At 43.2% G+C, this 14,050-nt stretch overlaps 1 protein-coding gene across 5 annotated transcripts in view; it reads right to left on the bottom strand.

Annotated features, from left to right (window-relative positions):
- Positions 1-14,050, bottom strand: part of pde1cb (phosphodiesterase 1C, calmodulin-dependent b) — a 58,662-nt gene that overhangs the window by 23,524 nt on the left and 21,088 nt on the right. For 2 of the 5 annotated variants that reach the window (XM_078099543.1, XM_078099544.1), the window contains exon 2: positions 11,322-11,348. The exons of the other annotated variants lie outside the window; for them this stretch is intronic. In XM_078099543.1, coding sequence (XP_077955669.1) covers positions 11,322-11,348 — 27 coding nt within the window. The remainder of the gene's footprint in view (positions 1-11,321; positions 11,349-14,050) is intronic. 5 annotated transcript variants of the gene reach the window in all.

The following is a 14,050-nucleotide window of genomic DNA, read 5'->3' as shown; positions in this document are numbered from 1 at the left end:
GTTGTTCTCTCGGTTATTCTTGATTAGTAAATCCAGCTGAGTGGAGCAGCTCTCTCAAACGTTCAGCACGCTATCACACAGGAAGTCAAGTCTGTCGGTTCCTGGTGTGTAATCAGTCGCCTGACTCGAACAACACAAATGCGCTTGACCTCATCGAGCTGCAGCCCAAATCAATGATAAAAAAAACCAAACACAGTTGTAGAACGTGGGGTGTGCTTTTCTTGTCCACTGCATCTACAGTGTGACAACGTTGACCTTGTGTCATATGTGAGGGTACCGCGAGAGCGAGAGACGCCAAAAATAAGCTAAATAAACACCAGTGCATCTCTAATCTCACGTACAAATCCGCAGCTTGATTCCTGTCCAGCGAGCGCACCTACGGTACTCGCTGTCCTGTCAAAACACGCTGTCTCTCTCCTGACGTCTGCCGGCGCTGGAAAAATAATCCCTAATGCTCTGTGCCGCACGAGTTGTATAACCCTAGAGATTAAAACATGCATCCCCTGAACCGGGGCAGGTCTGTAAGAGACACGTACAGTACGGCGTGTTTGTCAGAACGACACTGCGTGACGCGCTGAATGTTTGACCCCAATGGTTTAAACCGGTCTGCTGGATTCTCGTTGAAAAATGAAAGTAAGCATTTCCTTGAGCATGCAAGGAGTCTCTAATTTCACTCTCCTTTGTTCCCTTTTCACGAATGCTATGACTGCTGCCGATCGACATTGGCTCCACGTACACAGCTTCATGGCACCAGAGCTGTGTGGCGACAGTAAATCACCACAGGCAAGTTAATACAAATAATGAAAACGCTAGCTGTGTATCTCAAATAACAATCAGGTGAGAACATATTGTCGGTCTGCACAGTTTAAATAGAGATGTGTGCTTTTGGATGTGGCCCATTTGCTTTGTTGAGTAAATCAAAAGGAAAACTCCAAAGAGTAACTTTATTATTGAAATACGTGTGTAAACTGGTTCTCCTGCGTCCTTGGTGAATGATGTTTGGACATTTTTTATCGGTTCATTGGGTGTCCTTCATGCCTCCAATTCACACGCCAGTAATTCATTAAGAGCAATATAATGAAGTAAAATCAGACTTGAATTCCCGTGCTAGAGGAGTCATAGAGGCGTAAGATTAAAAAGCATATTTATTTAACTACACAAAGACACAGCAACACACACACGTGCGCACTTCCACTCACACAAAGTTGTGGAGCAGCAGGCAGTGGTAAAAGTTTGCAAAAGCAATTTGGAAAAAGTATGTTTCACTGCTTTAAAGCCTGGCAAATTATCTTCACAATTCCCTGAGCAAAAGGGGTTCCTAACCCCGTAACTGCAACCAAGGGGGCCTTGAGCAAACCACTTAACCCCCAGCTGCTTCATCATCGCTGCTCAGTGGCCATCGGAAGAAGAAATAACATTACCAAAAGCCAAATAACAACATGAAGGTAATTGCTGCAGACGGAATAATCTTTCTTGTTGAACACCTGAACAAATTGTACAAAATACTCACATTTTACAACTTGATCTAATTGGTGTACAATACATTACACTTACTGTTTTAAGGATAATGTTAAATCATCAGGTGTAATTTTATTTTTAAAATGAGCTAGCACTACAGCGGATGAGAGCAACAGGTGTTGTCATTGCCGAATGCTACTGCTAAGCTACCGATGACGCCACGGATCTCCTCCCTACCGGCGAGCACAGCCAACTGGAATCTGTGAACAACAACAACAACAACAACAACAACAGCCGATCTCTGGCAACTGCGACACGTAAGGAAGCCATCTGCTGCGGCCAGTGAAGACGACTGAAAGTGAGCAATTTGATAAAGATATAAAACATGAATTGAAGACTTTGAGGATGCTGGTGGAGCAGAACAAAGCATTTACTGAGCAGAACCGGCAGATGGAGGACGGAGGGACACAGCGCTGGCAGAGAGCACGGAAGAGAGGACGTTTATTGATAAATATTTGCAAATGTAACAGTAATTTCCTCAGTTGATTGTAGATTAGACCGAAATTTAATTAGGTTTCTGCTTTGCGAAATGTCTGTTTCCGAAGCAAGTAGCGGTGGAAAATATTACAAACCTACACGTGGAAAAGGAATAAATCAGTGATTTAATGAATGTTTGAATGAACAATATGTTTTCAAAGAATAAAGACGATAAAAACCATCCCAATTTGACTATATTCCTCACTCCCACATTTAGTACTGGTCTTCACATGGTGTTGGATGTTTGCTCTCAGTATTGGACTCGCTGTTGTTCTTTTCCTTCTTATTACACAATCCTCATGTGAGGAAGCACATTTCATTCACACCTTGAAGTTTGTTAACCATTATGTTTTTTATGTTTTGGTTGCATTGCCCATCGAGGTCATCTTGTCGTGTGCCGATACGTTCTCGCTGAGCTCTTCCTTTAGCAGATCATCAAAGCCTTTGAGCTTTTTTTGACCTTTCACACACACACACACACACACACACACACATCATCATGCAGGCGCCTTCCCTGAACATCTCGCTGGAGGGCTTCCATTCGTCGCCACATTTTGATCCTCCTACACCTCGTTTCTCTGATGACCATATCAGGCGCTGTTTCTCCCGAAGGTCTCCTTCACCTCCCATTATTGGAGAGACTTAAAGGAAGCCCTTTATCCTGTGATGCTCTCCAGCGTTGTATATCATTCCGCTCGGAACAGAAAGATCTCACAGTTATTGGCCACTGCAGCTCCATTCTTTGTCGTCGGGAGAGTTTCTACCGAGTTGTTGGCAGAGGAAAGGATTACTTTAGACTTCCTCTGACAAACATTCTTTGTCTCACTTTTCAATCTTCGCCCCAGGTATAACGAGAGAATTAAAATCATATTACACTAAAATACGCTTCGTCAGTAAATTTGCTGCTGATTGAAATTCTCCTCAGGGAATCTGAACTTTTCTTAACGAAGTGTCTTGCATTGTAAAATCCAGAGATTAAAGACACCGTAATTTACATTTAATCACATATATACGTCTATGTTGGCCTGGTCACAAATCCGATTATGCTTCATGCTACACGCAATAAAAATGGTCGGCCCAAGTCCACGTCAAGTTTAGTTAGAGCCATAACAGATCACAGCTACATAAAACACAAACACATAAGAACAAATCATATGAATCATAGCTTTAGTTGTCAGAAATGTATACAATTAATCCATTGCAGCTCCAACAAGATGTGCCGAATAGCAACAGCCACAGCTGAGGAGGATATGAGCCACAAGACAATGCAAGAAGATTTGTATGGGAGTCGAGGGAGGGTCCAACTGTGGAAATTTGATTGTGTGACAATTGACTTTGACTTTAATGGGTGATTTTAGTATGTGTGTTATTTAATAGGAGACTAATAAATCCCTGGAAGCCCCGAGAAGTGCAGATGTGAAAGTTATGAAAGGTCCGGGTGGTTGAAATAATCTCATATTGAATTAAAATAAAGGTTATCGCGTAGCTGAAGGGGGGAAAAAAAGTGCTTTCAATTAGATTACCTGTTTGACTCCTAGCCAGAACATGATAACAGATGCATAATACTCTGATAAATCCATCAGAGGCCATTATGTAATCCAGACGATGGCCAACTATGGCTTCCTCTGTGTTTCACTTTGTTGATGAGATCAGTTGAGGAAGCCAAAGCTGTGTCCCAAACACGGTGCCCTATCCTGTCAAACTGAATCCAATGTGGTCATGAAGTAATTCTAAAACACAAAGACGATGAGACAGCGAGATATGACGACGGAAAAGTAGGGTAAGGCACATGAAAATACAGCTGTTTCTGTCCCTGTCACACGCACATAAACACATGAACACACAAGCCCACAGATGGATCAATAAAAGCTGAAAAGAGGTGCGCCGCGCTGAGAGAGGTCACCGCTGCTCTGTCCTTCAACCCCCCCTGGACAAACAAAGACATCAGAGTGCACTTTATTTGACAATGGGCCGAACCAGCCGACACAGAAGACCTTGGAACCGCATCCTCCATCCCGGCGTGAACCATTGTTCAGTCCAGTTGGAGTGCCTCACGTGTGAGTAGCTGTCCCTGGTAACATGTGAGTTACATCAAATTCACTCCGAGCTTACGTACAGAAAAACAGAAAAGATACCTCTTGAGTAGAGAGTTTACGGAGGATGAAACTCACGTGTACGTGCGTTCTATATAGAACTGACTATGTTCTATAGAAAACACAGTTTATCCATGAACTTTCAATCCTCTTTCCAAGTTGATGAACTAGAAGGAGAGTATGATAATTTAGATAATTTGTAAAAATAAATCATTAATGTATGCTCCTCTCCCATTCATTATTTTACTGCTTCATATTGTCAACTGTAAGTTTCCATTTAAAACATTCATGATGTAAATTTCTATTTTCCCTACAACAAAATACTTGTACAAGAACAAGAACTAATAACTAATGTTGAAAAGTCAAGACCATTTTGTATTTCCTGAATGCTTTTATTTTGGAAAAATTTAAATGATTTCCTATTATTTAACATAATGCATGCAGATGTGAAAAATAATTCTACAGAAGCAATAAGTTTTGATGCAAGTCCTCCCGTTGTATATTGGTTAATAAGTACATTTTTCCCTTTATAACAGCACACTATAAAACGGCTGAAGAAATGGACTCTTTGAGGCATCTAATGCCAAATGTCTCCATCAAACACCACGGTCGGCTAACATTTTTATAGTAATGACTTAATAAGCTTAATTATGTTCAGCAGGAACTCACAGTGGTTTGTAGGTGGGAGGGTTGCTGATCACATATTTACTTTAGATTGTCAGGCGGGGAAACGAAGTCTCGGTTAAATACAAACATAGTTTGATGAGGTGACGCTTTGAGATTTCTGTTAGTCGTGTATTTTTCTGTATTTGTGGGAGTGCAACTGGACAACTAGCAAATGCACAGAAGATAATATTACATAATACTGCAGAAGACTGAACGTTGGTCCCATGCCGTTAATGTTCCCAATGGGGATACTAATGGAGAAAATGATTCCTCATTCTGCACCAAAGTGGTATTGGTCCCAGTACAACAACTTCCTGTTGTTCTGGAACCATCCCACTACTTTTAACCCCTAAATAACTATTTAGCATTTCTATGCAGTTCATACGATTGCTTGGTCGTGTTAGATGTTTACGGTAAACGAAGAAGATATTGGATTAAGATTGAAATGTTAGTAGGAGCCTCAATAGTTCAGTCTCAGTTGGGCTAAAGTGGTAAATCTGTAGAGACATAAAGGGGGATTTAAGGGATCACGCGTAAAGCTCAAACCTTCCAAATGGTGAAACGACTACGTCGTGTCATGAATACATTCTTAAGTGTTTATCCTGCTGATGAAATCATTTCAATGTCATCTGCTAGAGCAAGGTACTGTATCTCCTGCTGCTTTGTTCATTGAGGGAAGAATAAAATCTCCCTTAACCGCACTGTGCTAACGTGGGCCTGTGGATGTGTCGGGTATTGAACCTGATTGAGGAAATATGTGAAACAGCATGAAGTCCCCACGCATTGAACCGCGGTGAAGTGAACTACTGTGCTGAATGTTTATTTCGTGGAAAGGATGTTTAGTCCAGTCTGTCATGGGGAGCGGTTAAAAAGAGTGGTGACAGAAGACAGAGGCCCAACTGCGTCAGTCCTGCAATTCACAGAGTTCCTCCCAAAGTAACATCCAAAAGAAAAACACAGCAGCAACGTGTGCATTATCACAAACTCACAAACGCACGTATGGTGAATGTTTGCGAAACGTGTCGCACTCGCACACAGACAAACAGAGAGCTTTCTGCCAGGCGACAAAGTGCATGTTTCACTTCACGATCATTCGCTGTCCACTGTTTGCATAACAGCTGCGTCACCAATCAAGCCATTATCTACGGCGCGACCGTCCGGCGACTTACTCGGCGTCTGAAGGCCATCAATCAGAAACAATGCTGTGACAGCAGTGAGAAGGGATTCGGGGGGCTAATGAGCGAGCCGTCTCCTCATTCTCCTCACTCTACTCAGTTGAGAGTAGAATATGCTCAGCGCCGGTCGATATCTGTTCATAGGGTTGGTATTTGTGACTAAAAAGGTATTAACCAAAGTAGATAATGGTAGAAGATGGTAGATAATAGTATATTTGTAGTCTAACTGATGAAAAAATCTGAACTAAATCAAGACAACATCAATTTTATCTTACTTATTTCATGCAACATCACCCAGAGCTCACAGCCTTGCTACTCAAATTGACTGTGATAGCATTGGGATGCTCAGTAAACATAAACATTGCCTGGATCCATCCATGCATTCTTTCTGGCTTAATGCAGGTCCTGCTTTGCCAAGAAAAACCCCATTTGGCCGACCTGGTCTTTGAGATTGGATATGACAAGAGGCAGCGGGCCACAGAAAGTCTTTGAATACACTAAAGGTCTGCGTCTCCCGCTGGGACCAAAATGACCGGGTTAGCTGGAGATGAATGAGGTGGGATGATAGATAGCTGAATGGAAATAAAAGCACAAGTAGCACTCTCTCTTTCTGACACACACACACACACACACACACACACATACACACATACACACATACACACACACACACACACACACACACACACACACACACACACACACACACACTGAATGCTGTCGGGCACCACGCATGAGTACACACATTCAGTATACCAAACACTACAGGGTGCGCACAGCCTATTTTTCGCATTCTCACACAGTGTGACCAAGCATCTTCTCTCCAACAGACACTGACAAATAGTTACACATTCATGCTCTATCACTACATCTACTTGAGGTAATAGCTTGAGGACAAATAATCAGCAGGGTACAGGGGAGAGGTGGGACGGAGTGAGGTTTGAGGAAGGGTGGAAATAAAGAAGCAGATTAAAGAGACAATCTCCACCATAAATCTGCAATATTGTCTGCTGCAGACGCAGAAAGGCCTGCGAGGTGTCCCGTGACGTTCCTGTACTCCTCTCTGCCGCGTGGCTCAAGTGTGGGATAAAGTATGATCGTTTTGGGCTTCGTAATCCATCTGCAGACTCGCAGCACGCAGCCCAATACCGTCCTTGTGAGGAAGGCAAAGGGAGGGGTGGGGGAGGGGGGGGGGAGTAATCAGTGTAGAAGCCCTCTGCGGCGGAACGCAAATGCACCACTTTGACGCTTCCTCACTTTTGATGTCACTTTAAGACAGGCAAAAGGAAAGAAGAAAAAAGAGATTTGCCCCGTTGTGCGCGGCGGCTATTGAAGGGGATTGTTTGGCCTGGATTGAAAATGCATCACGCTTCACTCTGTGCAAGCGGCTGCTTGTACATGCACGTGCCACACGTCTGTGAACTGGTACTTCATATCAGACTGCGCATCTTCAGCGTGTGCAGCCTGCGCATGTACCAATGCACCTGTCTTTCGGCACCCGCGCGGTGAAAAACCGGTGAATTAACGCTAACCGAGGCGGATAACTGAAAGAACAGAGCGCCCTGATGTGGAGCGAAGGGGAAGGAAATGGGAAAAACAAAAAGAAAACAAAAAGATCGGTTGAGAGGAATGTAATTAGCCCAAGCTTGGTGATTCATTGGAGCTGGGCAATTACCTCCTCTAATCATCAGGTAGTAGAAGAGAGGAGGAGACGGGGTGAAGGGAGGAAGGAGGGGAAGAGAGAATGGAGGCCAACAAGAAACAGCAAGACGAAGGCATAATCATTAGCGTGTCCACAGCATGGAAATGAAACACAACATTTTCCACCTAAAAGAGTTATTGGTAGTCAGTGTTGGCCGGAATTACACATAACATGACCACAGCAGAAGAGAAAGAGCCACAGCCACAGATCCCCACCAGCACTACCAAGCAATTACAGAAGTAATTAAAGTCGGAGCTGCTGTCACCTACGGACAAAGAATGGGGAACAAACACCTGTTTTATGACTCAAATACTCACCTGGCCGAGCTACTCCGGACTGGTGCCGCCTTTAACAGTTTTTATTCTTCTGCACTGGAAGCAATTGTTTGCTATAAAATAAGAAAAATCACCACATCTATAGGTGGAGGCTGTTTATTGTTGGATAATAATCCAGCCGGCTCGGGTTCGCCCTGTGATAAGGCCTGATAGTCGACACTCTTTGTTAAGGCGAGAAACTGGCCACTTACACAGACACACAGTTGAGAGAGGTTTCAAGAGGGATTGAATTAAAACACTGACACTGTTTGACTTCAAATGAATAGAATAAACATGAAGACAGATGTCCAGATTGAATTGGAAAGTGGAGCTTGGAGTAGAGTAAGTGATAAACCGAGTGCCTCATTTTTATGTCTCAATTAATTATCTCAGCTCATCATCATCTTTATGGTAATGTCTGGTCCTTATTGCTCCAGAGATAAATATCTGTTTGTTTCATGATACTGTTGCCCGCAAGTAATCATCAATGATCATCTAAAATAAATAACGCAATGGCTTTGGTGACAAGTGTCCTCAAACCTCCGAAAAGAGACAGAGCGGCTTGGGAAATGGTTTCAAATGGTTTCTTCTTGAAAGGTATCAAATGCCTGGAAGATGTTCTACCTGATTACTGACTTACTGAACAAAGAGTTCAATTTTGGCCTCAGTGAATCTCAGCTCTATGATTTCTGTCCTCATGTGCTTTACTGTGGCCCTTTCGATTCTTCATCAGGTCTCTTCATTCACTGTTCCCCTTTTTTGTGTGTTTGATTCGTTCACATTTAGCTAAATAAATTGCCATTCTTATAAGGAGTGCACCCAGCTGCACATATTGCCATCCAATGTATATGTATCACCCTTTTTTAAATATGTAAAAACTGCACAAAATCACAAATATGCCATTTTCTCGGCAGTGCACTTTGAGAATCACACAACTTGTTTTTATCCTCTTAGTCCGGATTCATCAGCCGCTAAAGTATGAGTGTCTGGAAACTATAGCAAGGAGACAAGCGTGTAGATACCACGAGTCCTTGCTGCCATAGGAAACAGGTATTGTAGCCCTGCAACCTGAACAAACAAAGCAGACCTCTGAGAACATAAGGAGACACAACACACACACACACACACTCTGAGAGCTGGCTGTTCGGCAGACTAACATAAGGTAATTTAGGGCTGGAGACTTGCCTGGATAAGATGGCAAAACCCTTAAAGCCTCTGAAAGCCAGGCTATAAGTAGTGACCTGTGTAGCATTTTTACAGTCTTACAGACTCCAGCAAAAGCCTATTTCAATCAGTGCTGCATTCAGCCGCCTGTCGCGGAAAACAAAGAGACACACAAACCATCTACGTGTTGCTTTGTTGGTGCACAATCAGTGTAAGTGGCGGTGCTCGGGTGATCGATGCCTTTTATGTATACCTAAGAGAAACGGGTGGGATTTTTTAATTTGACAAGTGGATTGAATCAAATTGCTGTCTGGCACATTCTGAAGCATGAGAATAAAACGGGGAGACTTGTGAAAGAATCGACCGTTCACCGAACGCGTCCCCTGGATGATGGTTCAATTACAGCTCTGTCCACACAATCAAAGTGCCTCTTGTATCGGTAAAACAGAAACTTTCTTTGTGGATCCCTCCAAAAAGGGTCATTAGCCAGCAAGTAAATCTGCCACCGTTGTGAGCCGTATTCGTAATAAAACGCACAAGGGCCGACACCTTTCCTGTCTTCGCGGTCTTTCTTCCATCTCTCTTTGCACTCAAACGCTCTTCTCCGCCATCCCTCCATCCTTCCCCACGTGAAGCGGGCTATCTCTCCCTCCATCTGCATGTGTGAGGGGTTGTACTGGTGTGTCAGTAATGACAATGTCCCAGTGTTCCTCTCTGCCAATTAGCCCGGTCGTAATTACACAGACACATATGGAGCTGTCAATCAGCCCGGCTCCTCCACACAGGAAATCACCCACCCATCAGGGAGAGAGCGAGAGAGACAGAGAGAGAACGAGGGCTTCCGACCACTTGCTCTACACCATCCAAAATACCACACGCTGTGCAAATAAGCAGCATGAGAAGACTTCATTCAATCAACTGTGCGGCAATCCCACCGCTGGCTGGAAAAATGCCACCAAACCGCATTAGGGTGACGCTACGGAAACCTATTTGGGTTTCCAGCTTCATTTTAGGAGTCACAACTTCTTTATTTAGCGAGTTAACACAACAATACAGTTAGCGTGCATTGTAATGTGTGTATTTATGAACTCTTTAGTGTCAGTTAGTCCATATTATATATTTCAGTCCAATCCACAACTGAGAGCATAATATGTTGATCCCACGTCGCCCTAAAGAAAAAGGCTGGTGATATTCAATTTTGTCCTGATCGTAAAAAAACAACATGACAATGACAGAAATTGACAATGTATTCATCCGACTATTAAGCTGCTGTGGAGCAAAAGAGCTTCTTCCTCTGTGCTGTCGAGCTCCATTGTTGTCCAAGAACATCAACGAGCCCCACTGTTGTGACATGTGACGTGTTCCTTCATTATAATGAACATATTTAGAGTCAATCCAACATCCACTGCCCTGCTGCTGAACACACACACACACACAAACACGCCAAATGTTATCAATCCACATCGAAAAATAGTCCATGACAAATCCACTCCTGTTTGAGTCCATGTTTGCTAAAAGCAGACCAAAACACACCTGCTTGATTTGTATGGGGATTAACAATGAAAAGAGTTTTACAGTCTGTTGTGCATTTCATCGTCTTGAGGTTTCTAAAGACAAACCAGATGTAATTTGCCTCAGAAGGATGAAATGAATAATGAAGGGCACTGAAATCATGTTTCAGATACAGCATCATCTTTAACAAATGATATTTTATTCTGCATAACCCACGCATCCATTAATTAATCGCTGCAACAGAACTAAACAATTGAGTATTATAAAACAGAAGAGTTCTTTGTCAACGTTTCAAATTCTCCGAGTTGTCTATGGCTCTGAAACAACTGCGTCTCCATAATTTCTATCCATTGTGCGCAAGTTATCTGGTAATGACGATCAGTTGACACCCCAATCAACACAAGAGAGAAAGCACAAGTGAAAGCAAGATTATTTATTTTTGCATACATACGATCGGCTAAGATCTGTGACCCCCAGAAATGAGGGGTGGGGAAAAGAGGGGATGCTGAGAATCACAATAATAATAGCAATAATAATACCTTCCATTCATGTTTCACTTTTATAACAGACTTGCAAAGAGCTTTGCAAGACAAGCAACAATGAATAAAGGAAGGACATTTTAAAAAAGGTATCAGGGGAGAGAACAAGAGGAGGGTGAGGAGATGGGAAGGTATGAGGCTGGTCCACCAGCAAGTCTTACCTCTGGGACGTCTTCTTGTACTTGCGCCTGACAGAGAGACAAAACACGTGGACAGTGAGGCATTTATTGAAAGTAATTTTTTGCATTTCACATGGCATTTAAATGAAAGACATCGGGTCTCACGCCACAATATGACAGTGTTTCACATTCGCCGATATCATCTCAGTCTTAAAAAATGTCATGAGGAGATAATTCTGTCTTCCGTTTGACTTAAGAATCAGAAGGCTTTGATGCAAATTGATATGTAATTATGAGTTTGATTATGTATTACGAGTTAAAATGTAATACCACACTGAAATAAACTCCAATTACTATTGTTCTGTCAAACACAATCAGCTTGGCTTGTCAATGTAGTTTGAAAAAAAACATCGCTGTCCAACGGCTACTTAGAATAAAAACCCGTTCATTCGTGAAAGCCAACGCGCTTCCAATACCACACATTATGCCCACAAATACAAATGAGCCATCGGGAGAATTAGACTGCTTCAGACGTGCAGATTTTAATGAAATGTAAAAAGGGAATGAAAAAAGTTATATTAGTTTCATTCAATTGTGTTCAATTAACGAGTAGCAGATGAGGTGTTTTTAAGCACACACACACATTAAAGCACACCCACACCTTTATGAAGAGGTAAACGTGTGGCTCTAAAAGCTAATTTATACGAACAAACAGAGCGAGAGAGAGAGAGAGAGATACCCACACTTATAACACTCATACTAGCAAAGTGGAGCAAAGGGTGGACGGCCCATGAGCGTTCCACAACAGAACCGGATTAAAATTCCAGTCAGGCGGAATTCATAGCACTTAACTTGATTTGTTCCTCAATCTCAATGTAAAAGTGCAAGCTAAGGAACTTGTTCCCTGTAAAAGATATGTTAAGCGCTCCCTCAAGACTACATAGAAAAAAAAAGATCCAATCATTCACTCAGAGTCCATTAAGCAATTAAAATGAGAAAGACATCGTCGGATGATTGTCTTACAGATTGTTGGGAGTAAATGGCAAAGAAAAAGTAGCTTAAAGCTTTAGAGTAAATGGACAACAAAAGCACAGGAAAGACAAAAAATGAAAATAAATCAATAACAAAAAGGAAGAAAGGGGCAAATGGACATTTCCTGTTCCCCTACCCTCTTCTCATTTCACCTTTTGCCCCTCCCCCTCCTCACTGGGCTTTCTTTATGTCCAAATATGTCAACAACGCAGCTCTTCTTCTAATTAGAAGGCTTTAATGCAATGTCCTCGGCATAATGAGCATGTGGGCTGAAAGGGGTCACGGAAGCTCAAGGATGTATTGTAATTATAAAGGTCACAGGAAGCAGCATTTAAACCTTTTAAAGTACATTTGTGCGGCTGTCTGGACAGCTAATAGCAGCATCTTTTTCTTGGAATATCTTATTTTATTTCAGTCAAGGTTTCACATATCAGTGGACGGAATCTATGACGACCTTCCCTGAAAGGCAGCTCTCTCTAAGACGAACTGTCGATCAAGTGATTAAATAAATCATTGATTTTCAATAATCAGTAGTTGGCGGCGAGGTGGCCCGTGTCACAGTTATCTTGTTTACCAATGGAAATCCATTGGAATCCTTTCACCAATACAAAAACTCAGATGGGCCTTTTAGCCGGAGCCAAGCAATTCAACACAACAGGAATCTGCTCGTGCCTCGATCAGTGGACGTCACGACGTTTATCGTTGAGCGGAGCTGTGATAGCCGTGCAGCACACACACACACGGACACACACACACACACACACATCGTGCGGCTGCCACACAAACCTACTAGGATGAGCCGGCAGCACACGCAGTAAAAGTCCCCAAGCCACTGAATACGGAACGAGTCTATATCATGCGTCCCTCCGTCTTAAACGTACACTGCACACGTCAACATCTGTGGGGGCCGCCTGTCAGCTGCAGCTCCCCATCCTCTGCGGATGGAGGCTCTTTGTGAGATTAAAGGCTAATGTGATCTCTGACACGCAACAGGAGCCCTGAGCGCAGCATTGTCGTGATGAGAAAAGAAGAAAGAAGAAGAAGCCGGGGCCCCTTGTTACACTCATCTGAGTCGCTATCAATCAAATACCCCAGAAGACAAATGGTCGTGATGGGGAAGTCATGACAGTGACCAAATGAAGAGACAACGGAGCCGTCCGGGGGAAACCGAATGTGGCAGCGGAGGACGGTTGGAGGGACCTGCGTATCGAGCTTCTGACACGGGAGTGAGACAGAAAAAAATGACTAATCATGGAACAGAAGAAGTGCCTGAACATGGAAATAAGAGCGACGAGAGAAGGGGGACGGAGGGCGGCCGACAGATGAACTGCAGACCCCGTGAAGCGGTTCGTTCGCTCAGATGTCTTCTGTGGTGCAGAAAGAAAACTGCATTTCAGCCGGACCTCCAGCGGCAACATGAAAGATCTCATTCCTAACACGACCCTCGTGGCAACGCTGCGGTCTCCTCCTCCCGCTGAGTAAGGAGGAGGAGAAGTGAAAATGAAAAGAGAGAAGAATTCCCACTTCAGCTTGCATACACGATGTGCGGAGCTCTATTCAAAGGGCGAAAGGTCACTGAGGTGTTGATTGGTTGGTGGAAACTGGTAGAAATGAGAAATGTGAGGCTCGAGGGGGCTTTTGTATTATTTAAAGAGAAATAGTGTGGGGGGCCTAAGAGGCAAATGGCTGGTGAAAATACGTGAACACACAAAGAGGAGAAGGAAAAAAGAAAATTGATA

This window comes from Gasterosteus aculeatus, chromosome 3, assembly GCF_964276395.1.
Source record: "Gasterosteus aculeatus chromosome 3, fGasAcu3.hap1.1, whole genome shotgun sequence".
In the NCBI taxonomy this organism is placed as follows: domain Eukaryota; kingdom Metazoa; phylum Chordata; class Actinopteri; order Perciformes; family Gasterosteidae; genus Gasterosteus; species Gasterosteus aculeatus.
This window is presented reverse-complemented; position numbering and strand designations above follow the sequence as displayed.